The sequence below is a fragment of the Acomys minous genome, assembly GCF_964271855.1.
Source record: "Acomys minous genome assembly, chromosome: 14".
NCBI classification, from domain to species: Eukaryota; Metazoa; Chordata; class Mammalia; order Rodentia; family Muridae; genus Acomys; species Acomys minous.
Genome location: NC_140496.1, coordinates 4240412 through 4267539, shown reverse-complemented (window position 1 = coordinate 4267539; position 27128 = coordinate 4240412). Strand labels below are relative to the sequence as shown.

General features: G+C 53.0%; 1 protein-coding gene across 1 annotated transcript in view; it reads right to left on the bottom strand.

Moving 5' to 3' along the window:
- PGBD5 (piggyBac transposable element derived 5) overlaps positions 1-27128 on the bottom strand; it is a 64581-nt gene that overhangs the window by 15625 nt on the left and 21828 nt on the right. Inside the window, exon 2 of the mRNA XM_084755962.1 lies at positions 503-930. Within this exon, the coding sequence (XP_084612088.1) occupies positions 503-930 (428 nt within the window). The remainder of the gene's footprint in view (positions 1-502; positions 931-27128) is intronic.

The window sequence follows — 27128 nt, the reverse complement described above, 5'->3', positions numbered from 1 at the left end:
CGTAGCTCTGAGCAAAGGGTTGAATTCCAACTGTCTGGGGACTGGAGTTCAAGCCCCCGCCCTCCCTTATAAACATGTTTGGATCGTAAGGTCAGCAGTATGGCTGGTGACCCTGAAGTGACTTGTTCAAGTCACTGGAGAAAGTAAGGCTCTACAAGGAGAAAGGACATTCAGTGGTACACACACACACACACACACACACACACACACACACACACACAGAGAGACATGCACACAGGCACGCATAAGCACATATGTGGAGAGACACATGCATCATGCACACAGAAACACATATGCATGTTGAGACCCACATGTGGAGACACACACATGCAAGCACACACACATATATACACACACATATGCATAGGTGCATGTGTGAAGAAACACACACGTAAGTGTACACACACATGCATGCACGCACACAAACACATATGCATGCATAGACCCACATGTGGAGACACGCACATGCAAGTGCACACACCCGAGTGCACACTGGCCTCACCTGGGTCTGAGATGGCCTGAAAGCAGCATCAAAGCCGCTCTGCAGGGAGTCGAGGAAGGGCTGGACCTTGTAGAGCCCATGCGTGGTCTGGCTGGACCGGAAGGCCACAACATGGAAGTATTTGAGGATCTTCTCGAAACGGGCCTGGCTCATGACGAGGGCGAGGCTCCGGTTGCTATAGAAGCCTCCGCTCCAAATGCTGAGTACCGACTCGCAGTGTGAGACACTGGTGGAGATCACGTAGCCCAGGAAGGCCTTCATCTCAGCCAAGGTCACCTCCACCCAAGTGCCGTCACTGCCAAAGCGCTCCTGGAACTTCCTGGCGTACATGTTGGTCTGTACCACCATGTTCCTGAGCACGTTGTCCGGAACAAAGAGCTGGAAGAAGTCCACTGCGCTAGCGCTGGGGGGCATCTTTCTGGTTGGACCTGAAACCGGAAGACAGGCGGAAGTGCTCAATCCCAAAGCCATCACCACCCGACAGGGGCTGGGTCCTCTTGCCTCAGGCCGGCAGCCCTGTCTAGCCTCCCTCCCCCCTGCATCTGACACCTTGACCATATGGAAGGCACGGCCCAGCTCTTCCATCCCCTAGGCTTCCTGTCACTCAGATGCTCCTCCTGTCATTCAGATGCTCCTCCTGTCACTCAGATGCTCCTCCTGTCACTCAGATCCTCCTCCTGTCACTCAGATGCTCCTCCTGTCACTCAAATGCTCCTCCTGTCATTCCGATGCTCCTCCTGTCATTCAGATGCTCCTCCTGTCACTCAGATGCTCCTCCTGTCACTCAGATGCTCCTGCCTTGCCCGCATGCCCCTGTCTCCCAGAACATACCCATCAACCTCACCTCCTGCCCTCTCGTAGCCCAAGCTGCTTGTTCTGTTCCCTCCACCGCTATCCTCCTGTTCCCTGGTCCTTGTGCTGCCAGACCCATCACACTTAGGCTTTCCCCTCGCACACCCCAGAGGACATCAGCGGCAACACCTTTTCTGGAATCTAGGCAAACAAGAGTCCTGCTAAATGCAGCCCCCCCCCCCCCCCCAGTGAGGACTGATCTGAGGACACCTATGGAGAGGAGGAAGCACACACAGCTCGGCTGTCACTCTCCAGCGGCTGTGGCAGTCAGGGGACTCCGCAACTCCAGAGTTTGAGTCGCAGCCACTAGAGAGCGAGCTTTACCAAGCATCCTCACGTAACTGTAAACTACTTCAGAGGGAGTAGTGTAAGACAGTTTCACCAAAGGAGACAGGCCTCAAATTTGGGCTGATACAGCCTCTTTGCACATGTTGCGCACACACTCAATTTACTGTTACACTCTTACCATGAACCAAAAACATCTTAAGTGGGAAATGCATGTGCCCCTTAACTAGATTATTCTAATTCAGTGGCAGCAAATGGCATCATGTCAGCTGGTCTCCTCACAAGGGCAACTGACAAGGGGGGGGTGGGGGTGGGGAGCCATAGCTCAGCATCACTGTTGCAAACCCCGGAAGATTTATCATCTGACATACTGCTAGCCACAGAAAAGATCCGGTTTAAAACTCAAGTATGGCTCCTACTTAAACCCACCGCTGCTTTTGTGTTATTCGAGGACTCTGTCTCTCCTCCTCAGGGAATGTGTGCACACATGTGCATGTGCACGCATGTGGTGCGTGTGCACACATGCACACCTGCTATGATTCCTAAGTGCTACTGTTTGCAATTCTATCAAACAGGCTTAAAGCAGCGCGCTCTGATTTGTGGAAGATAAGCTTTCTTTTGCATCTGTGTGGCAACTTTTAAATAAAAACCGTGTGTACTATTCAGCTTGTGTGGTCTGTAGAAAACCAACCTGCTCACAGATAAAGCCAGTGAGAGAGCCAGGCTTTGGAGCAGTGGCCAGACCCAGGAATGCAGCTACCTTTTTTTTTCTGTTTCCATTTTACATGCATGCGTGTGTATGTCTGCGTGTATGTGGGTGCACACATGCATATGGAAGCCCAAGGCTGGAATCAGGAATGGACTTTAATCACTCATTTCCATCTGGTTCATTGAGACAAGGTTTCTCAATCAAACCCAGAGCTCACCAATACAGATCCAAACCCGAGTCCTCATGCTCACATGGTAAGCACTTTAACTACCGTGCCACCTCCACGGCCCAGCTCCTTACAGTTTAGTTCACTGGACATCAGGCTTGCTAGTTGCTCCCAGTTGTCATTTTCCCTTTGTAGAATGGACTGAGTGAAGTCAATTTTGAAAGTCTGTTCACAGAGTAAAATGGCTGAGGCCATACACCAGATGCCCAGCACAGCACTGGTACAAGGAGACACGCCTAAGGCTTGACTATTCCTGGGTCTGCACCTATATGAACTCACTAATGGTTTTGCAAAGCAAACTCTTGTTTTCAGTTCACCTAGACAGGAAGGCAGCCACCGCATTCACCGTCCCCAGCCACAGTGAAAGGCAGCCTAGCTGGCACCAGAGCACCAATGTGACCCAGGAGGCGGTCCAATTGGCATGGGGATGCTGAAATACAGGGCCGTGCTTACTGGTGTGCCAAACTACCCCGGTGAGCATCTCTGCATTTCAGTAGGCCTGGCAGCCTCCTGTGGGTAGAGCCATAAATTATTCAGAATGGTGTTCGGTGAGGAGGAGCGCTAGCGTTGTGACTGCTGCATCATGCTGACTGAGAGGCCCGGGGGCTTCTCTTCCTAAAGTTATGTCTTAGGTAATACGAGGCCTACTCCAGCCTGCTTCGTGAACACACTGCACAGTGGCTGGCTCCTGCCCCGCCACCTGCTCAGATTGACACACTCCACTGTTGGTCTTTCTGGGTTGCTGCGATTCCTGCCACTTGGAATGTGGTGACACAGGTTGGTTGTCATGAGGAAGGAGGTAAGTGGCTGATCCAGCTCCTCACCACAGCCCCACTTAGCTTTCTAACATAGCCTATAGATTCTGACCTCAGCCCCAGGGGACACTACCCCGATTCAGAGAGAATGGCAGAAGCAGGGCATAGCCTGTGCTCTCTCGGTGACGTATAGCTGACTGGCTTTGAAGCCCCGTATGGGAGTTCGCCTGCTTCCTGTGGAGATTACTAAGAATGCTACACGCCCCGTGGGAACAGCAACCATGTGTCTCTCTCCTCCAAGACAGCCTCCTGCTATGGGGTGAAAAAGATAAAGGGACCCAGTGGGGGGAACTGAAGGGAGCAGAGACCTATGTCATAACCGCAGGGAGGCCTGGGGCAGGGGTGGTGGGAGAGAAGGAAGAGGTGCCACTTGTATTTAGGATCTAGTAAGAGTGGAAGGTCTATGTTCACAGCCACAGTACCACGCCACAGGCCATGGTGTTGAGGTCCTGCCTTCACTGCTCAGTCCCCTAACGTGGCTTCCTTCCCCTGACTCTTAGTAGCCTACTGAGCTCAGAGCCCCTGCTGGAGCCTCCTTCATCCAACCCCACAGCCTGCCCTCTTTGCATTGGTCCCGGGTCCTGCTCAGATGTGGCTGCCTGCGCCACCTGCTCTCTGACACCCACTGAAGCAAGTAGACCAAAGTCATGGCTGTCCTGTTTTTCCTTTTCTTCGAGCTCAGGGTGTGGTGTGCTCAACACTTAACCTATAGGCAGCAAGAGTGGAGGTTATCACAGGGGGGCGGGATAGTGAGCACGCTCCATGAGACACAAAGGGCATCTTTGATGAGTTCAGTGAGAAAAGTGAGGTGCCCGTGCCACTGCTCGGTGACAGGTATGGATCAGCCACGTCCACCATACTGTCAGTGGTGCCATGCAGGACTGACAGGACAAATAGGGGTTCACTGCATGTATATGTACAGAGCCCACTGAAAAGTCAGGGTGCTTTGCGTGTTGGACAGGAAGCAGCAAACACAGAGTGTGCCTGGGGGGCAACTCCGGGTCCAGCCCTGTTTTCTGTCCTCTCTCCCTCTTTCCTCTATCCCCTGGGGGGGGGCACTCCTGGCCCCTCCCTCACTTCCCTCTGCCTTCATCTCAACCGCTAAGCCAAAGGCACCATACAACCTTTACAGTTTTCAAAGAGGAGCAAGGACCACACAGCCTCACACGGGCAGGGCCAATCTGGGCTGCAGGTGACATGCTGCGTTGCTCATTCGTCATTCAGGCAACACATACTTCACGGCCACTCATGTGTGTATCAATAAACGCCTGCCAAGGCAGTACGAGTCCCCAGCTCCACTTCCTGGAACGGAAGAGCATCTCCTTGCATCCTGGAGCAGCCAGCTATGTGAATATGTTTTGGGGGGAGATGCTGTCAGCAGTTGTGGCACAGCTAAAGACCGACTCGTGTTTTAGATGCAGAGTTTAAAACACTGGACTCACTCCTCTCCGGGTTAAATCAAGTAAGTTTAAAACCATAAGTAGAGTGTGTCCCATATTACCACAAACTGCCTCTCTCTCTCTCTGGAAACACTAGGAATCTCACTGGGTGAAGGGTGGTATATAGAAAGGCCCGCAGTGCAGCGTGCACCTGTCATCCCAGCACTTGGAAACTGGACTGTTGTGAGTTCAAGGCTAGCCTGATTTACATAGCAAGGTATAGGCCCAGAGTTAAACCCTGTCAAGGGTTCTCAGGAAATGGGGGATAGAGGAAGACACAGGGCAGTCAGAGGTGCCGGGGTTCAGTCTGGGACCAGGATCAGCTGAAACAGGAGTACAGGCTGGACACAGAAAACACATTTCTATCCTCATAACCCTGCCCCAGCACTTAAAAAATAACTGGGATCCCAAAGAAGCGATCAAAAAAAGGAGTGGCTCAGGCGGGTCTTGAGTCTGGAGAAGCCAGAGGCTTTACAGGGCCCAGTGAACAGGTCTGGCTCTTCCAACCCAAACAAAAGGGTAAAGTTAAGACAGGGCCAGATCCCTGGTCAAACACAGCTCCTTAGCAACAGCAAGACTGAGGGAGATAGGGTGATGGTGAAATGATGTCACTGAGACCCACACGGGACACAACAGATGGGTGTGGGTGTAACTGGTCCTCTGCCTGACCTCTGACCCCTGGTATGGACCTAATTCTATGTTCACTACCCACATGGGAGCTGGCTCTGTCTGGCCAGTGTGTATGCAGGAAGGGCAGCACCAGGCTTCCTTCCCAGATGGACCCACTTGGACACGGACATGGGGCTGTCTCCCACGTACCTAAACACATCCAGCTAGAAGGCCCGACGGCACAGCCTGGCACAGCTCATATAGATCCTCTGGACACACAGCCAGGCTCACGGGGGCCACAGAGATCCCCGCCCCACCATCAGGCCCTCCACTTGCTTTGACTTTGGGTTTGCACTGGGGGAGAAGAGGTTGCAGGTCAGCTGGAGCCCCTGGCAGCAGGGAGAGCTTGGTCCCTGGATACCCATGTCCTCCTCATCACAGTGCTGTCCCAGAAAAGCATGCAGGCTGGAGCTGCTTCTCCCTGGATGCTAATTATATCCCTCCCATCCCCTGTGCACCCACCCACGCCCTGCTGGGAGAGAAGAGAAAGGAGAAAATGAGAAAGGGGAGTTGGGGGGTACAGAAACCGATCCCGAGAGGATGGCATCGCTCGGAAGCACAAGAGTGACAAGGCACAAGCCTCAGTGTCCTCGTTTGACAGTGAGCACTGGGCTGGGACAGAGCAAGGAGCAGGAGACCCAGGAGCTGAAAGGGCAAAGGTCAGAAGAGATGTGCAAGCTAGGCAGTCCTATCGCCCCAGGGCAGGAGCTGCAGGATTGTGGGGACTCAGCCTGCAGCCTCCTGTCCACAGTTTGGGCCACACCTCAAGAGTATTAGCTCCGAAAGCACCACCAAGGGAACACTTTGCTTATTTACCCATAGTTATAAGCATGTGGAATCCACTTCACTTAACACACACAGCATTTAGCATGAGTTCACACGTAGGCGTGTGCTCTGTCCGCTTCCCGAATGGTATCTCGATTTATTTGTTCCCTGCATGGATACCATCTCCAGGCAATCTGTTCTGTTATTAACCCATTTACCCAAAGGGGAAACTAAGCCGCAGAGGGAACTTGTTGTTGGTTAAAGGGTTATTTCCAAGGCCATGCATCTGGGAGTGGCTGCGGTGGTTAGCATCCACTGTCAACTTGACTGCGTTTTACATTATCAGGGAATGCTCCTGGGAGGCTATTTCCAGAGAGATTTAACTGAGGGAGGAGGGAGGGCTCATCCCCAGGACGTGGGTTGCACCATCCCATAGTCTAGGGCACCAGACTGAATAAAAAAGGAGAAAGTGAGCATCGACATTCGTCTCGCCCCACTCCTTTCCATGGATACAATGTGACCACCAGCCTCATGCTCCTGCCTCCGCACCTCGCCCTCCGCTCCCCATCCCCACCCCCAGCCCACAGTGGACTGTGTCCCTTAGAACTGTGATCCCAGACTGTTCCAACTAAAGCTGCTTCCTGCCAAGTGTCTGCTCATGGCATCAAGAAAACTGACTGATAATACAGTGTAAGACATAGAAAGAGCTCAGCAGTCTCACCCCGAGCAACGTACTGCTCACTTCTCCAGCTGGGTCTGTTTTATCAGAAGAGTCCCCTGGTACCAGAGGACACAACCCCACAACCCCAACTCGGTTCACAGCTAGATGTAGAAATACAAACTCTCTGAGCTCTGTCTCCTGCGGCCAGGCCACATCTGACCACTGTAACCCACAGGCCTGAGACAAAAGTGCCCAGTGAATATGGATGGCTGAGGGACATGTTCACGACCCGCTCCTCTTTCCTTCTGAGTGTGGATTGAGCTAGGCACTCCCAGAACTACACGGGGCACAGTCCCCACATACCTCAAAAGGGAGACTGATACGGTCTAAGTACAATAGCATTTATATGTGGTTTTGAGACAAAATCTCATATACCCCAGCCGGGCCTTGAACTCAGTGGGTAGCTGAGGCTGACCTTGAACTTCTTGCCTCTGCTTCCTAAGGGCTGAGATTGCAGGCATGCCCCACCCTGCCTGGTTCCTATGGTGCTGGGAGTTAAACCTGAGGGATTCATGCACGTGTGGCAAGCGCTCTGCCAACTGAGCTACACCCCAAGTCTGCCGGAGTATTTTTAAACGCAGTTAGAGCTTTCCGGCTCCTCTAATTGCCCCGTCTGTGGCAACAGCCATTCTTTTCTAAGCTTCAAATTATGAGTTCTTACAAAGACAATAGGGAAGATGGGATAAAGTCCCTGGTGAGGACAGCCCTCACCCCACCCTCACCCCCTGCCCCTCCCCTGGGGCTTTCATCTGGGACCCAGCCAGACTTGGGAACGAACTCAGACCAGTGGAAGGACAGCCAGCTGTGACCTAAACTCAGCACAATTCAGAACCAGAGGTGCAAAAGTGACCGCTACCCGCCCACTCTACATGCACGCCGAGGCTCAAAGACTAGCATCACAGACGCAGGGCAAACACTTGGCTGGAGGAAACGTGTTTAACTTCCACCCCTCCCTCCCCTTTAGGAAAGAAGCTGCCAGGTGCTACCCTCGACTCCAGAGGCCCTTTACTTCAGAGTTACTGGTGGGACACTAGCCTTAATTCAGCTGACTGTGTGCCTGGAACACAGCTAGTGACGGTTGGAGCTCATCACCACATTCCTGGGGGAACTTTACAGATGGCAACCAGTCAAATGGCTCGGACACACAGTCCCACGACACTGTCCCACGGCACCCTCTGAGGGACAGGGCTGGAGTCTGTGCCCAGGCTAACTCTTTTCCCAGTGACACTGTCCTCCCATTCTGGTGCTGGGAAAACCTGTATGCAACAAGCTATTCCAGTCTGCAGAGGCTGCAGAGGCTGCAGAGGCATGCGGGGAGGGAGGTTGTGGACAACAGCTCCCACAGACAGGACAGTGCTAAGTGGTCTGTGATCCAGTACAGTGCGTGAGAGCAGCAGAGCCCTCCAGAGCATGTCCCAGGACGGCTGCATTCCTGGTGAGGCCAGGAAACAAGCAACTGGAGATGAGTGATGGAAAAGTAAGCCTTGTGTTCGGCATTCAGCCTCTGTGAGTCTGCCCCCACGCCAGGTGTTACGGGATGTGGTTGGGGCAGTTTCCCAGCTGTTGGGTTTGCCTGCATCCCACTCGGATTAGAGCCAGTTCCCCTAAAAAGACCCCAGTAGAACGCATAGTGCCTCCTGTTGGCCTCATACACAAACACACAAACATCTAGTCTGTGACCAAAAAGGAAGGCACTGCAGACAAGGAACAGTATGGGCAAGCCATGGCAAAAACAAGATGCCTTTCCCACTGAGGTAGGACAGAAAGATGGGGAGACAGAGGGAGGGAGAAGGCTGGGAGAGAAGGCAGGCTCTGGCACCTCATCCACTTTTACTGATGAAAAACAGCAGTCTTCAGACTCTACTGACAGAAACTTGCTGAGGCCATGTGTATTTTCTGAAAAGCAACTTACCAAAGACAATAAATTGTGCTCACTCAGGGGCCAGATGAAGCCTCCCCAAGCCGCTCCAATCAAGGCATGGTTACTTATGGATACAGTGTTGCTAGCATGCCAGCCTCTTACATGAAGAAGCGACCTTACAAATCTATCTCACAATTTTATTTACTGAGAAAAACTCTTTAAAGCTTGCTACATATTACACTCTGGGCAATGTTAGGGGGAAACAAAAACAAAAACCAAGCCGGGCGTGGTGGCGCACGCCTACAATCCCAGCACTCGGGAGGCAGAGGCAGGTGGATCTCTGTGAGTTCGAGGTCAGCCTGGTCTACAAAGCGAGTCCAGGACAGCCAAGGCTACACAGAGAAACCCTGTCTCGAAAAACCAAAACAAACAAACAAACAAAAACAAACCCAAGATGGTTTCTTAGCAGCTGCAGAGATCTAACCCGAGAGCCACAGATTCCATTCCTCTGCAGAGAGGAAATGGACTCTCTGGAGGGCACGCTTGTCAAATCAAGTGGTTTCCCTCTCAGAGCACTTTTCTTCAGCTTTGCTTCGTATTTGGCTCACTCTGGGGTTTATTTCCTTGTTGCAGCCATGAATTCCAGTTTTACCCAGGGAAAAATCTCTACGAGCTCCCCGGGCTGCTGCGGCTGCTGTGAGATGGTGCTGTGATGCTTCTCCTAGTGACATCACCACCCCCCACCCTCAGTCCCTCACTCCCTGAGGGTCCTCCTGCACAACAGAGGGCGCAGGACACGCTTCTCTGAGGAAAGCCCTGCTAAGGGAAGGCAGCACTTCTGCCCCGTCCCAGTCACCAGCATGCTCTCTAGAGATGCCTGTCAACAGCCTGACAGCCAATGGCCATGGAGATGACAGGGCTCAGTCTTCGTGGCCCAATGCGCCCCGGCGCAGGTGGATTCACCTGACAGGAGCTGATCTTACAGATTCTCACCATGCCACCTGAGGTGCCAGCAGTGACACTCCAAGACCCTGCATCAGGTAGCCTTGCCTGCCCCAATCCTCAACTCAGCCTTCTCCTGCTACAGCCCCCCTCCCGTCCAGTGCCCCATGGCTCCAACAGAAATCCTGCCAAGTTGCTGGCTGATAATGAAGCCCAGCAGATGAAGACTAGAGGGAGGGACTTATTTTGATAATGGCTTGCAGGTAATCAAAGGCGTCGTCTGGAGGCCGGATGACAACATACTGGCTATGAGGTAAAGAGGCCAGTGCGCGGTGCTGTGACGGGAGCTTGCACACCTACCTGTGGACATGTCCCCACAGCTGTCTCCCAGACCAGCCCCGCCTTCCCTGTCCAGACTCACACTCCAGGGATGGGCAAAATGGGACTGGGCACAGTGAGGTGGAATAGGTGACCCCTTTGTGGAGGTGGCACATGCAAGTCTCCACACATGCAACAAGGAGTCCACAGCCCCATCTGGTATTGCGACCGAAGCTCCAAGTATGCTTCCGGTGATGAGGACCAGCGTGCGGGACCACACCCTTGCCATGCTCTCTGTAGGAGGGCAGCCAAGGGGGCAGTTTCTTCCCAAATACCTAAGGATTTTTAAATGTATTTTTAATTATGTGTATGTGTGTTAAGTATACCATGTACTGCGGTGATCTCAGAGGCCAGAGGAGGGCACCAGGTCCCAGGTACTAGAGTTACAGATGGCTACAGGCACCCACATGGCAGTTTATAACTGTTAACTCCAGGTTCAGGGAGATTCAGTGCCCTCTTCCTGCTTCCCGGGCACTGCACACATGTGATACACACACACACACACACACACACACACATACACACACACATATATATACATATATGTGTATATATATACATATGTATATATGCAAAAACTCACACACATAAAATAAAGTTTTTAAAAAAAGATTATAAAGTAATATGAGCAAAATAGCCCAAACTTAACCTAAAAAGTTTACAAGATGAATTTGCAAACATGTAAGGCTGAGGGTGAACCACACAGGCCTCAGCCTGGAAGGATCCTAGGGATCTCCAACTTGTTCTTTTTACATTTTTGAATTATGATTTCTGGAAATCATTGACACAGCTAAATAAATATATGGCAGGTAAAGGTAACAATGAAGTCCCAGTGGATTGTAGGGGGTGGGGGAGGGGGGCGGGCGCTTTGCTGGGAATAGAATCCCAAGCCACAGTACAGCAGCTGATACTGTCCGCTTCACGTATCCAGAACCGCCCAAGAGACAGGCTTCTACTCATGCCTGTGAGGAAGCTTCTAGATTTGGTGAACTGAAGTGGCAAGAGCTACCCTGACCCCGGGGCAGAACCATCCCACGGGTTAGGGTCTCACGCCCTAGGGCAAGAGGGTGTGAGCTGGGTAGCAACATACACTGCTCTCCTCTGCCTCCTGACCACAGATATAGCTCGACCAGCCGCCTCACGTGACCTCCTCACCATGAACTGTACCCTTAAACTGTGAGCCAAGACAAAGTCTTAGGTTGCTTTTGTGAGGGATCTTGTCACAGTAATGAGAAAAGCAGGCGACGCACAGGCTCTAAGTGCTCAGGCAGTCCTGTGTCCTGACACTCCGCCTGTCCCTCCAAGCGGTTCCATCTGCAAAAGCTGAGCAGGATGGTGTGGTCTCCATCCTTTCTACACTAGGCACTCTGGTTGCTGCTAGTCTGTCTCTGGGTCCATTTTTAGTCCCTAAAAAAGAGCTATAAGAGCCTGATGTGTACACCGGGTGTGGTGGTGCACTGCTGTAATGCAAAGACACAGGGATTGCTGTGAGTTCAAGGCCAGTCTGGTCTACAAAGCAAATCCAGGAGAGCTAAGGCTAGACAGAGAAACTTCCCAAGGCTTCCAGAAAGCCTTTGGCTTCTCTCTCCTGCACTGTTTCCAAAAAGGAATAAGAAAGCAGACAAGGAAAGTAAAACCACCCAAATGTGGGTGTGCAGGCTGAAAGCAACAAACTTCAAAGAACGCATGTTTAATGAGGCTGTAAAAAAATAATAAATGAATCCCAAAAATGTTACTATAACAGTCAAATCATTGTTTATGCTTTCTGCTGGTTATAAATAGTCCTCTTTATAACCAAGGGTATTGTTTGTCAAGCTTGAGGAACAAAAGACAGCTGTTAGCAGATGGTAGTGAAACGCAAGCAAGGATAACAGGGCTGCACACAAGTGAGCAAGCGAGAGAGGGATGGACAGCCAAGGACAGACACACCTCACATACACCCTCTTCCAGACGATTGTGAGTTGGTCCCACACCCAAAGTCCAGCGGAAACCTCTACATGGATGCTTCAGATGTCCTAAGGGAGACACCTGACTCTACCATCCTGGACCATAATGCAGATGCCTATTAAGGCCAGGCTGTACCTGCGTTCTCTAAAACTCCAGCTCAGCTCAGCCTATGGACCTTTTGCATCATTGTGCTATTTGTTTTATTTTATTCTTATTTTATTTTTTTGTGAGACAAGGTCTCATTCCGTGGCCCAGACTGGCCGGGAACTCACCCCATAGGCTCGGAGTGGCCTCAGACTCATGGCAATCCTCCTGCCTCAGCCTCCTAGGTGCTGGTGACTACACACGTGAGCCGTCACACCTGGATCTCTTTGTAGATGGAAGAAATTCACACTAAGGCAGCAGGCCACCGATGGGGCAGCTCTCTCCCTCCGCAGTCCCCTGGAGGTCCAACAGGTCCTACGTACCGTGTTGTTTCCTCTTTTATGTTTATTTGTGTATATGTGAGCACGCACGTACGTACACATGTAAGTGTGTGGGCACGAGCATGCCATGAGCATGCTGTGGATCAGAAGACAGCTTGTGGGAGGCAGGTCACCATGCTGTCTCCGGGATCAGACTCAGGTGCTAAGCGCCTTGGTGCTAAGCGCCTTCTCCTGCTGTGCTGCCTCAGCAGCCTCCATGTTCCATCCCTTTATTCTTTCCCAACAGCTAGAGAGGCTGTGTGTACAGCTCCCCGCGCCAGCAGCCCAGTGGCCCACTGTGTTTGTCTTGGTCCACCTGCCCTGCAGCACTTCTGCGGGATGGCGTGAGCACCACCTGGCGTACAGGAAGCGCAGGCCGTGCCTACCAGTGTTACTATTCTCATTTCCTCCAGAGTCAGCCGAGAGCCGAGTGTGGCCACACTGAGTGTGTCGTGTCCTTCCTACCTTTCTCTGAAGGCACACTTCCAAGACAAGTCTAGAGATGGGAAATCTTGCTAAGGGGAGGATCCCAGGCTAGACCCCAAACTTGTCTAACGATCCTTGGAGCAGCCCTGCCTTCCAGGCTAGCCCGTCTTGCATGCTAGATTCTGCTGTCTTTTCAGGATGCAGGACCCCTGCATGCTGAGTCCAAAAATGAACACAGAATACAGAGTCATCCAGCAACCTCCTCTACCCTCAGCTAGCTGAGGGCCTGGCCTCTGAGTTCTCCCCAACCCTGCCCCCCCCCCCAGAGCTGCTCCTTGGCTGCCACGCCCACCACCTAGTGACCTGTTTCCATCTTTCCAGTTCAGAGTTCTCACTCTGACCCCAAGGGTTGCGTGCGAAGGCAGTGTGCCAAAGGCTGGGGCTGGGCGGAAAGCATGGATGGCAGACAGACAGGCAGAGCAGGCTGGAGCCAGGACAGACGGGTTTGAGCCCATGCAGAAGCCAGGCAAATGGCTTAGGCTCTTCCTCTACAGAATAAAAGCTGAAAATGTGCCCTTTCTGGCTCTTTGAACAACGGCTTCTCCAGGCAGCCACCGCTGCTCCCACTGTGGGAAAGGGAAAACGCCTCGCCCACAGGACACAGGAGAGAGGCTGGCTGGCGTCTGTAAGGACGTTGTTAGGATAGTGAGGGCAGAGAACATTCTTAAAGAAGTCACAAACATGGCTAGGAAGCAGGCAGAAGCCAACTGTGGCACGGCTCCTTATCCACAGAGAGCCTGGCGGCCCTGCTAGGATAGAGGGTCCACTGAGCCCAGAGCCGCCTGACTCCAAGTTCAAGCACCTGCAGGCTCTCCTGACTTTAAGCCCACACAGTCCCTGGAGCCCCCCCCCCACCGACTCTAGTTCCTCTAAGTCTTTAGATTTGCCCCCCCCCCCACTCCAGATATACACAATGCCTGGAGGGCACCTCCAAATTCTGGTACAGCGTCCCCCAGAAGCCAAGACTAAAGAAACACGGGTGCTGATTTCCGGCCCCCTTGAAGCTGCTTCCTGATTCCAATACTGTGTGCAGCTGAATTTGAAGACCACAGAGGCAGAGAAGAAATGGCCACTGGGGTGAAGTGCTGGGTCCCACAGTCCCAGAGAAGCTGCAAGGGGGCACAAGGCGCGCCCACAAGATGGCCTGAGCCACAGAGCCAGGAGCTCTGCCAAGACAGCGCTGCCTAGAGTGGGTCCCGCCACCCACAGAAGCTGATGGAGCACCGGGTTGGCCACAGCGGCTCGGGATCACCTTGTAGACACATAAGGTTCTCCGGACAGGGCGACTCTCCATCTGCACAATAAAGTTTCCAGCACAAAGAGCAACCTTGAATAAAACAAAACATTTTGCAGGAAGCAGAGTGTGGCGTGAGGTTTACACTGGATGTGGAATAAGCACCCGCTATGAAAGTCATCTGCCAAAATGCTGGTCTCACAGTCATGCTCCTCAGCCCAGAAAGCGGCTACATCTAAGGCTCCCTCAAAGGAGAAATGAGGCATCCACCTCGGGCCTGACTCTGGATCTGAGAAGGGATGCAATTTTCCCAACCAGCAACGAGATGTACCGGCTTCAGGTCTCTTGGCAAATCCGCCAAGTTCAAGCTCAGGGCTCAGCAGGACAGAGCGCCACGGGCTGACAGACACCAAGCACACTTTCTGAAATCAACAGTGACAGGTGCTCTTCATGGGCACAGCCTCTGCCTGTGCTCCACTTCCTGTTCTCCATCTATTAGGACGACCACCCCAGCACCGAGGTTGATGAGATGGCGGGCAGGAGGCACTTCCATAAAAGCTCCATGGCCAAGTGCTGCCGAGCACAGAGGTAAGACCTCTGGCCGCTCCCCTCTCTGCATCAAGTTCTCCTGGTACACGGCCTGGAGCTGGGGTTCTCCTTATGTACAGGAAGTGTCGCCCGTCGCCAGCTCTGTGAACCACACACCACTGTATGCCACCCTACAAGGGCAAGATATTCTTGTCCTAGGCAGCCTCGGAGCCCACCACAGCAGCATTGGGCGTGGCAGCGCCACCTGCCAGAAGTGGGTGTGGCCTGCAGTGCCCCAAAGCGGAAGTGGTATCCTTCCGAGGCCTTTGGCTATGCATCTTGTGAACACCACTGTGCACAGGGACATCCTCCTCCTCACCTCCCTCCTTTCTTTCTCTTCTACCCCCCCTTTTTTTTTTTTGAGTCCAGGCTTTCATTTAATAGCCCAGGCTGCCCTCCAATGCTCAGTCCTCCCATGTGCTGGAATGACAGACAGCACATCTCCACAGCAGAGAAATCGTCCTCTGTTACGTAAGTCAGCCCAGCGGGAAGAGCAGCTGTCCAACATCCTACATAAGATGGTACCACTTGCCTGCAGGCCTGCGGCAACACCGAAGGAGCTTTTTCTGTTCCACGTGGCCAGCGTAAAAAGACCAGGAACTCAGCAACCGTGGCCTAGACTCATTTGATGCCCACTCGAGCCCATCCTGTACTGACCCTGACCTGCACAGCTGAGAGGAAGGGCATCATTCCCGGCCCTCCAGCTTTGGCTGCCTGCCAAGCGCTAACCTCCCACTGCATCCACGGTTCTTCCTCCACGTGTTTTCTGTGTTCTAGCTGCTGTCCACAGGGCTCGCCTGCCTCTCCTGAGCTCCTGCTCTCAGTGAGTCCGCAGCGCCTGTATGAAAACCTCTGCGGCTGCAGGATTTCTGTCCGCAGGATTACCCGCTGTTTGGGTCTGTCTTGAAAGACCGATTTATTTCATGAGTATGAGTATTTTGTCCGCATATATGCCTGTGCACCACATGTGTGCCTGGCACCTGTGGGGACCAGAGGAGGGTGCCTGACTCTCTGGACCTGGGCGGTTGTGAGCTATTTGGGCCCTGGGAACTGAACTGCGTCCTCCGCAGGAGAAGTACTCTCAACGGATAAGCCATTTCTCTGGCGCCATGTTTGTCTGTTTTTTTCAGACAGGGTTTCGTGTATCCCAGGCTGGCCTCAAACTCATTTTGTAGCTGAGAAGCAAAATTTCTGATCCTTCTGCCTCCGGCTCTGAATGCCAGGACTACAGGTGTTCACCACCACAGGAAGTGCTGCTGGGGTTGGGGTCAAACCCGGGGCCTGTGCATGCCGGAGAAGCATATTACCAACTGAGCCGCATCCCCAACTCCATGCTTTTTGTTGCTTACGTTTTCAAATTTTATTTATTTATTTATTTATTTATTTATTTTAATGACAAGGTCTCATGTTATCCAGACTGGCTTCAGACTTGATGTATAGCCAAGGGTGACCTCCATTCTGGTCCTCTTGCCTCCAGTTTCCAAGTGTTGAACGCAGGGCCTCGGGCCACCTGGTCCCCACACCCAGTCCCCAGAGTTAGTTTCAAAACACCATCCTTTCCAGCTACTCTCCTGCTTCAAGTGTCCTGCAGACGCCTTCCGTCGTCTGAGTCTTGAGTGACAGTTCTACCCTGTTATGGCCTATCCCACTGTCACATGCCGTCTCATGGTACTGGGCACACCAAAGGGACCTGCTCGCCAGCACAGTGGATGGCTTTGCCCTCGTTGCTTAACCTCCCGCCTCCCAGAAGCCCGTTCCCACTCCATGACCAGCTCAACCAGCCTTCCCACCCACTCCAAAGACGACACAGAGTACCTGCAGCCAGGTATCATGTCCTGCAGAGCCAGGTGTCATCTTGCGGGCTTATTTACCCCCCAGCTCCCTGTGAGACATTACTGTGCCCACGTCACAGATAAAGCAAACTGAAGCTAGCAGCTTCCCCAGTGCCTGGAGCTGATTCTGCCTGGCAATATATATAATATATATAAATATATATAAAATATTATAAAATATATAAAATATATGTTATATATAATATATTATATAGATTTATGTTATATTATATTTATCATAAATATAAAATATATATTTAAGATTTATTTATTTAACATGTGTGAATGCTTTACCTGCACGTCTGTATGTGCACCCTGCACATCCTGGTGCCCCAACAGGACAGAAGGGTCAGATCCCCTAGAACTGGAGTTATAGAAGGTTATAGAAGGTTATAGAAGGTTGCGAGCTGTCACGTGGGTGCTGGGAGCCAAAGCTGGGTTCTCCAGAAGAGCAGCAACCGTAGCTATAATCTCTTATGTACTGTACAGATTCTTCACCTGTTTAATAAACAGCTGGTTGACCTGTTGCTGAGGCAGGAATTCCAGTAGAGAGAGTGAATGCTGGGACAGAGTGAAGCGGGCGGGGACTCACCCAGGGCACTGAGGAGGACAGACGCATGAAACCTGAGCAGAGGTGGACAGACGCACGGCAGAACGCAGAATAGAGTAAACGGGATGCTAGTCATGAGCAGGTCAGGGAACGTGCCTAGCTATACGGGCCTGGGCTTCTGTAAATATATTTGAGAGTCATTATTTCTGGGAACAAGGGCATGGGTGAAAAACACGGGTTACAGAGAACCCTTTTCTTTTCTTTTCTTAAAATATTTATTTATTTGCTTATTTATTATGAATGCTCTGTCTTCACACACACCAGAAGAGGGAAATCAGATCCTATTACAGAGGTTGTGAGCCACCATGTGGTTGCTGGGAATTGAACTCATGACCTCTGGAAGAGCAGTCAGTGCTCTTAACCACTGAGCCATCTCTCCAGCCCCCAACCCCCTTTCTACTGAACCATATCTCTCCATCCTCGCCCAACAAGTCTTTTTTTTTTTTTTAAAGATAGGGTTTCTTCGTGTAACCCTGGCTGTCCTGAACTCCCTTTATAGACCAGGCTGGCCTCAAACTACTCACAGAGTTCCCGCCTCTGCCTCCCTAAGTGTTGGGATTAAAGGCATACACCACCCTGCCGGGCTGCCCAATAATTCTAAGTCACCACATCAGTGTGGCCTACTGTTAAGTCACCCAGTGTCTACTTAACAGATGTGTAGGGCAGGACACTAGCTACCTCTGCCGCAGACCCAAGGCCCTGGGCCACATACCAAAAGCAGCCTGGGCAGTGCACCCTCTGCAGCCTGGGCAGTGCACCCTCTGCAGCCTGGGCAGTGCACCCTCTGCAGCCTGGGCAGTGCACCCTCTGTAGCCTGGGCAGTGCACCCTCTGCAGCCTGGGCAGTGCATCCTCTGCAGCCTGGGCAGTGCACCCTCTGTAGCCTGGGCAGTGCACCCTCTGCAGCCTGGGCAGTGCACCCTCTGCAGCCTGGGCAGTGCACCCTCTGCAGCCTGGGCAGTGCACCCTCTGCAGCCTGGGCAGTGCACCCTCTGCAGCCTGGGCAGTGCACCCTCTGCAGCCTGGGCAGTGCACCCTCTGCAGCCTGGGCAGTGCACCCTCTGCAGCCTGGGCAGTGCACCCTCTGCAGCCTGGGCAGCCCCTGCTTCTCTCTGAGCCCATGGCAGAACCACCCACTGCCCTTTTATTTGGACACTGCAGGATAATTTCCAGGATAATTAAGGCAAATGGCAAAATAGAGAGCAGAGCCCCACATCAGAAGACACAAGCAGTATTTTCATGTCAGCTCTCCTCACTTATTTGTGTGGAGGCACAAACCCTGTTTGGGGTTGTTAACTCAGCAGCCAAGTTGGTGTCACATGATCTCTCAGTGCTCTGCCTCCTGATGTGGAGCTCTGGGAAGGAAACATCCTGGCTTGTCCTGTAGTGGACAGTACTGGACAGTGGGACTAGCATGGCCACCCTAAGGGCTGGACATTCAAGGCCAGAGTGTCCATGCCTCTTTCTTGGGTGGAAGCCCACTAGTGTCTGTTTGCTGGCTAAGCTGACAGGAGCTTTACTGCCCACTTGTGCCTTGCAGAAGAGGAGGGAGCTGTGTGTGGGCCTGCAGGGGTGGACGTGGGAGGGTAAGAACCCCAGGAACACCTTACAAGCAGAGAAGGCACTGGCCAGAGCCGGGCCACATCTGCACGGAGACCCAGGAGCTCAGTTCCTGTGCCCAGACCAACATCTTGGTTCCAAGGTGATGGATGCGCGGAGGTGTCAACCACCAAAGAGCTAGCTGTCCCAAACAAGAGGGACACAATAGAGCCAAGGGCCAAGTTGGCAGAAACAGGAGGGAGAATTAGGGTGGGAACCGAAACCGGGCATCGTGATAAACACTATATTTTCCTGGCATCAGGGAGGCAGAGGCAGAGGCAGGGGGATCACTACAAGTTCAAGGCAAGCCTAAGCTACATAGCAAGGCCCATTTCAAAACCACAAGAACAAAGAATGTGACACAGCCTTTGGTCACAGAGGGTAGAGCTGCTGCAGCAGGGTGGGGCAGGTGGGTGCCAGCTGCCACCCCGGGGAGAGCAAGGCAGGTGTCTTCCTTCCTTCCTCACAATTCTTTACAGTTTACAGTCACATGAACAGCCTTTAAAATGTGTGTTCTCCTGCCAGCTAGTAGTAGGTAAGGAAGCAGAAGGCCAAGCCAGGCTGCAGAATCCACCCACAGCAGCCCATGTGTGTTCTGCCAAGGCAGAGTGCCCGTGAGTGAGGCAGGGGACGGACCTGGCCACAGCCAGACCCTGATGGCGCACAGGAGGCCAGTGGGCCGATGGGAGAAGGAAGCTGTCTGCCGTTCCCGACTGGATCCTGGAGGCAGTCCAATCCCGGCCATTTCCAGGACCCGTGACAGAAGCTGCGTCTCCCACAGCCCAGGGTCTGAAGCCAGAGGCAGACTGAGACAGGAGAGGAGTTACCCCGCCCACCCAACAGAGCTACGCTGTTCTGTGGAGGTTCTCGGCTGCCAAGAGTCCTCACGGGTTACTGATCCGAGTCCCAGCAGTGTGGGCAGGGCACCCTCTGTAGCCTGGCCAGCCCTCTGCTTCTCTCTGAGTCCACGGCAGAGCCGCCCACTGCCCCTTCCTTTGGACACTGCAGTCGGCACACAGGACTGAGTGGAGCTGACCTGTCCCCTCTCCCTCTCATTGACCAACTTGCCTTTCACGCCTAACGTCCCCCCCAATGCCCCCACCCCCACCCCGTGGCCACACTCTGCCTTAATCTAATGCTTCCTCGTCCACATCATCCTAACCCACTCTTTCGCCATCTGCACAGCTTGGAGACCTCGCTCGGCCACCACCTTCTTGTGAAAACTTCAAAGTTACCCTCGTCTTTAAAAGGCCACACCTTTTGCATCCTTTCCAAACAAAGTCTGACTTCCACCCGTGAACACGGTACTGTGTGCAAGACTCTGTTCCTTGTGACCGGATGGTCACTTTCCGTTGAGGGTCCCAGGCCAGCGTGAACCAGTCAGCAACATGTGGCTCTTGGTGTTTTCTCACGGTCAGGTAAGAGACATCCAGAGCTGGCCACTCCTGAGGCAGCACAGCACTGCAGTCTCGATGACGCTGGGCGGGGACTGCAGCCTCTCTATTCTGCACGGTCATGATGGCATGGCGTTGGGTCATCACTGTGGGGAGAGTCACAGCGTGAACAGCCAGCCAGGTTTGCAAAGGACCGAGAGGTAATCCCTGGAGCCAGGAATCAGCTCTGAGACCCAGACAATCAAAGCGAATCCGGATGCTCGGGGTGAGGCGATTAGCTTGGTGTGGAGGCGTGTCTTAGGCATCCAGGTCTCTGCCAAGTGTCAGGTGATATTGGTCACTGTGGCAAGGGCGCTGTCCCTTCTTCACAACGCCTTCTGGCTGGAATTGCTGGGGCAGCCATGTGCCAGTAGCTCGGTGCCAGCTCACAGGCTCACAATGCCTGTGCCTGGGGCAGCAGATAAGGTGCCTGGGATCAGGGGGCCTTTGAAGGAGCCTGTATTGCTGTGTCTAGCCTGACCCTTAGTTGGCTTTCTCCATATCCAGCTCCCTAAACTCTCTGGTCTCAGACCTTGTGGACAGAAGGCTACGTGGACTGGCCAGGCAAGCAGAGAAAGGGACAGAAGCCAGATGGTGAGAAGCCAAGACAGAGATGGGCAGAGCAAGTGTATCTGGCCAATTCCCATGACATCAGAGATAAGCAAAGCGGGTGGACTGAGACACACAGCAGTGTGCCTGCCCACTGCACCTATGCACAGCAGAAAGCCCTCGTGTCAAGCGAGCTGGTTTTCAGAGTGGACGGTTCAGTATAAGCTTATTGAGTGTCGTGTCAGGAAAAGATGCCAGGGCGAAGTAGAGGAAAAGAATGCACGCAGACTCTCGGATATTCTGATCTGGGGTTCTGACAAGGTATGGGGGGGCAGCGAGGCTGGGAGCTTGCGGGATGTTTCCGCGGCCTTGGCTCGGTGGCACAGTGTGATGCACAGAGTCTTCGGGGCTGATGCATCCCGATTAAACCCAGCTGGAGCCCTTTGCAGGCTGCCCGCCACTCTAACAGCCCTCCCTCTGCTGAGTGTCCATCACGTGCTGGGCCCTCCGCTGGACATCCCTGTGTGATCTCTCTTGGTCTCCTAGGAGTAACTTGTTCAAGGCTCCTCAGGCAGAGGGGCAGAGTGAGGCTCCTAATGTGGGAAGGTGCAGCCACAGTGCTCCGACAGAACTGGCGCCTGGTTAAGCATCAGCCCTTCTCCCCCCACCCCCCCCACCCCCCTACTGGCTGCACTGCCACCAGGAACGCCCTATCAGCCCCTGGCTGCTGCCTTGTCCACTCTTCTTTGGGCTGAGCCGTAGCGAAGGACTGACTTTTATATAAATGTTTTCAGCCACTGGGCATAGCTCTGCCTTCGGCAAAGCTGAGGGTGGAAGCCTTTGATTCTGCCAGTCAGCCCAGCGTACAGACAGCTCTTTCTCCAATCCCAAGCTCACCCAGCTTTGGGGCTGGGGTTTCAGCCTCCCATTTCCACCCTGCCCCTTGTCCCCCCCAGAACTCTCCCCTTGCTCTGTCCCCTTGCTTGCTGAATCATGGTGCCTCTGGCTGCAGGGCCTTGACTTTGAATAAAGCGACAGATGCCTGGTAATTACCAGGCTCCCTCCTGACCACGGGAGAACTGGCGAGTCACTGTCTTGCTTTGAAGGGGAAATTTTGAGCAGTAAAAAGAGCCAGGCAAGACACTTGTAGGAGACAAGAAAAACAGAGTGGGTGCTCCTACTTCCTATGCGGGGTCCGGAGGCTCAGAATCGCAACCCTGAGATTCCAGGGACATGGTGGTAGGATGAGAAAGGGCAGGGGGATGCCACTGCCTGTCCAGTGCCATGCGGAGCCACCTTCTTAAGTCTCAGTTGGTAGACTGAAGGACACTTCCTCAGGGATGTTTAACCTCAGAATTCCCAGTGTGGCCACACCCAAGTCCATTCAGCCACGCTGTGTTTCCAGGCCTGGCCCTGGCTCCTCTTTAGATGGCCACCACTGACCTTTGAGTCAGTGAGAGGCTTTCATATATTTAGAACATATGTATTTGAAATGTTACAAATACAGTCCAAATTTCAAATGTGGCATTTTGCCCAACACTGAACTATATCCCCAAATCAGAAAAGGATCTTCTTAAGGAAGACTGAGCTTGGGGACCCTGTTCACCTCACTCCTGAGCCTTTCTCCCTGAAAATGACATCAGAATCACATGGAAGTGGCTGGAAAGATGGCTCAGCATGTACAAACACTGGCCACTCTTCCTGTGATAGCAAGAGCAGTGGGCACCTGGGGCAGAGCTGGCAAAGATAGGAGCTGAAAAGTTAAAAAATGGCTTTGCCAAAGCTTTGTGCTAGGCATTCTCCCTCACCCCGTGTGAGTGTGTGTGTGTGTGTGTGTGTGTGTGTGTGTGTGTGTGTGTGTGTGGTATGTGGTGTGTGTGGTGCATGTGTGCGTGTGTGTGCTCTGTGTACATGTGTGAGTGTGTGTGTATGTGTGTGTGTGTGTGTGAGAGAGAGAGAGAGTGAGAATGTATGTGTGTGTGCGTGTATGTGTGCATGTTGTGTGTGTGTGTGTTATGTGGTATGTGTGTGGTGCATGTGTGTGCTCTGTGTGTGTGTGTGTGTATGTGTACTTCACCCTCTTCTGGCCTCTGTGGCCATCAGGCATTTACATGTTGACCAGACAAACACTCAGGAAAAACACTCATGTACACAAGTCAAGGTGAAGTTGAGCCTGGTGTGTAGGCCTATACACCTAGCTACTCAGAAGGCTGAGGCAGGAGGATCAGAACTCACAGCCTGCCTGGGCTCCATGGAGAGTTCAAGGCCAGCAACACCGAGGACCTGTTCCACAACAGAAGTAAAAGCTGGGGGATGTAGCTCAGCGGTGGAGCACTTGCCCAGCAAATGTGAGCTCGTCAGCTCGAGCCCCACAGTCACAACACGAAACAACCAAGGCGAGCTTGGGTTTCGCGTGGGCCCGCTTCAGGACCCCTCGGCCGTCGCGTTCAGGCACCAGAAGCACTCCTTAATTTTTAATAACCCTGCAGCCAGGCAGAGCGGCAGCCGTAATGGAGAGGGCCATTTATATGAAATTTTAAATTTTCTAAAAGGTGAGCAGAGACCCAGATAGGAGCCCCAGTGTAAGCTCTCCGCTGCGCGGCCTCGCTGTGACCTCATTTCCAGACCCAGTGTTTCTGAGCCAACAGTAAATGAGGTTTAACTAAGAGCATCTCTCTCTCTCTCTCTCTCTCTCCCTCTCTTTCGACCCTGATTCGATTCCTTGTGAAGGTGTCATCTGTGTGGTTCAGGATGGAAATTAAAGGACAAAATGGAGCTTGTCTTTTGGTCCTGAGGGAAGAAACATTTTCTTTACCATTAGTGAGCCTGAGGCCCTGAGAGCAGGTGGCTGGTCAGGCTGGTAGGAAGACAGAGGCCCCCTTGCTTCTCCAGGGCTCTTGGCCAGGTTTGGCCCTTAGCCTGATTTTCTACCTATCGGAAACTGTGAGGAAACTGAGGCACAGTGGGGATAATCAGGGTTCAGAGGGTCTGCAGCCTCGGGGAAGGAAGCAATGGTCACAGGGACAGGCCCCACCCCCAAAGGCTGCTTATGAGAAGACCTGGCAATGGTCCTGCCTCCTTTTCAAAGTCGTGGCAAGCCCCAGGATCACTGAGGCCCACAAGCGTCCCTAACGCCGCCAAGGTCCAAAGAGAGCTTTCAGGGTGTGATGGGTCATGCTGTCAACTTGACAGAGTCTAAAGCCACCTGGGATGTGGGTCTAGGGAGGAGGAGCTGACTGCACTGAGATCCACGGGGAGTAGGACCAGACTTTCCCAGGATCCCAGACTGTGTAAGCGGAGGGGAGCTGACCAGTGGGATGCATGCACCCACTGCACCCTGCTGCTCACCTCTGCATGCAGCGTGGCCTGTGGAATGCATGCATCCACTGCACCCTGCTGCTCGCCTCTGTATGCAGTGTGACCAGTGAAATGCATGTATCCCCTGCACCCTGCTGCTCACCTCTGCATGTGGTGTGACCAGTGGAATGCATGTACCCACTGCACCCTGCTGCTCACCTCTGTATGCAGTGTGACTGGCCCCAGACTTCTGCCACTCGGCCTTCCCTACAGTGATGGGTAATAACCAGGAGCTCTGAGCTAAGAATTTTACCACTGGGTTACTTTCTAAGCCCGCTCTTCCGCCAGCTGGTGCCTGTTGCCCAGAACCAAACTCCAGTATCCCTGCCCAACCACAAGAGATGGTCCAAACCTGTCAGTCACTGACGAGAAACACCAGCACAGAGCTTGGCTGGAACACTGAGGCAGACACACCGCGGCACGGTCTATGAGGAGCATTTCAGTGCAGCTGAGTGCAGGACTCTGGCATCTAGTGGTCCGCCCAGCTGTGGCAGAGTTGAGTGAACAAAGCTTTGCTCTCTCATTCACATGTGCACCCTAGGCTCCTCTGGTTTTATTACCCACACAGGCCCAGGAATAAACTGCAGAGTGAGCAGGCCATGAGGCCTCCTGAGGAGCCAGCCACCTGTCACTGTTCTGGGGGTGAAGGCGGCAGAGGGGCGCTAGGCCTCAGGCTTTTGTGAAATGAGCCTGAGAAGGAAGTGCCCTGATGCAGGCACTAGTCTCTCTGTCCATCTTCCTGTTCCCTGGGAAGGCCGGGAGGGTGCTAAGGAAGCTGAGGTGAGCCCCCTGCTGAGCAAATTCCTTCACTAAAGCTGTCACGGTGGTTCCAAACCTTAGGTCGCTCTATGGAGTAAAATGGAATTTTCCTCATGTTAAATATATATGCTGGCGACGGGACTCAGGGCTCAGCTGTTCAGAGTCCCGTGTAGCGTGTACAGAGCCCTGGGCTCGGTCCCAGCACTGCATAAACTGGGCACAATGGTGGCACTTGGGAGTACAAGGAGGAGGATCAGAGGTTCACGGTTATCCTCTGCTGCATTCAGCCAGCCTGTGTTACACTCACACGTGTGCAGTACATGATCATACCCATGTGAGATACATACACATGTGCAAAGAAACACACAGGTGTGCTCATGGGTACCGTCTCCAGGACCGGTAACGTGTTGCCCAGACTCCCCAGGCTGGGTACCGCAGTTCTGTGTCTGGAGCAAGTGTGTGTGTGTGAGTGTGTGTGTGTGTGTGTGTGTGTGTGTGTGTGTGTGTGTGTGTGTGCAGGCTGTTCATCCGGCAGGCTTGGGGCATGGTGCCCAGAACAGGAGTTTTAGAAGGGCCTGTGGAAATAGGCCTGTTCTGCAAAAGGACTGAAAAGGCTTGTAAGCTAAGCTTAGTTACAACATGCAAAACTCAGCCGTAAGACACACTACAGTTTGGATCTGGAGTGTCTCACTAAGGCTGGTGTGGAAGGCTGGGTGCTCAGGGCAAGGTCATTGCCTCTAGGATGTAAGGCCCAGTGGAAGTTATGTTAGTGGTGGAGGGGTTCCTGCCCCCCCATGACCCACCCCCAACCTCCTATCTCTCTGTTCCCTGGCTGCTATGGAGTGAGTGGCTTTGTTCTACCACATATACACCCCGTGATGCTCTTCCTCACCACAGGCCCAAAGCTATGGGGCCAGCCAACCATTAATGGAAACCGTGAGCCAAGATAACCCTTCCTTCCTCACAGGTTATTTGTCCTGGGTATTTTGTCATAGTCACTAACTTCAGGCAAGTCAAGAGCAACTCCACTCTCGGGTTAGAATTCACCTGGGACCTGGGACCTGGAAAAACACAATGATTTAGGACATTACTCTGCCTCACAGCGGGAGTACCTACAGAGAGAAAGGAGCTGTCCTTACCCTGTCCTCTAAGGAAAGAGGAGGAGCTCAGTTGGTCAAGTGCCTGCTGTACAAACATGAGGACCTGCGGCCAACCCCCACAGCCTAGGTTTAAAAAAGACCATGTGGCCAGGCGTGGTGGCACATGCCTTTAATCCCAGCACTTGCTAGGCAGAGGCAGGTGGATCTCTGTGAGTTCGAGGCCAGCCTGGTCTACAAAGTGAGTCCAGGACTGCCAAGGCTACACAGAGAAACCCTGTCTCAAAAAACAAAACAAAACAAAAAAGACCAGCCGGGGTCTCATGGTTATAATCCTAGTGACAGGGAAGTGGGGACAAGTGGATCCCGGGGCCCAGAGAATGGCTGGCCTAACCCGACCAGTGAATTCCAGGCCAGTGAGACACGACAGATGCTCCTGAAAAATAGCACCCAAGGTTGTTCTCTGGCCTCCACACATACGTGCACACATGAACACACACACACACACACACACACACACACACACACACACATGTCCATAAGTAAACAGTAAACACGTAAATGGAGAAGCTGACTCGCAGAGAAAGAGTGGCTTCTGCACATCACACAGCAGGGAGCTGGAGGGTTAGTGAGGAGGACTGCCCGGGCCAACAGCGGACAGCCAAGCTGAGCAAGTCACCCCCGAGGCCGCTCTGCCACAGGACAGCATTAGCCAGAGAGCAAGGAAGAGCCAGGACGCCTTCCTCCACGCCCACAGCCAAGTGACCGCTACTCTTTACCACAGCTGACGGGTCCATGCTCCCTCTACCTCCCCAGAGCAAAGAGGTCCAGACGTGGCACAACCCACCACACACCTGCATGCGTATACACGGATGGATCCATCATCACTGGCCCCAGCGGCCTCACAGGCCCTGATGCCACTCAGCAAAAGCTCCGGCTCTCACCTGCCCCTCCTCTGGTCCAGGGAACATCTTTTTGGACCATAGCAAACGAAATCGGCCCAAGCATGT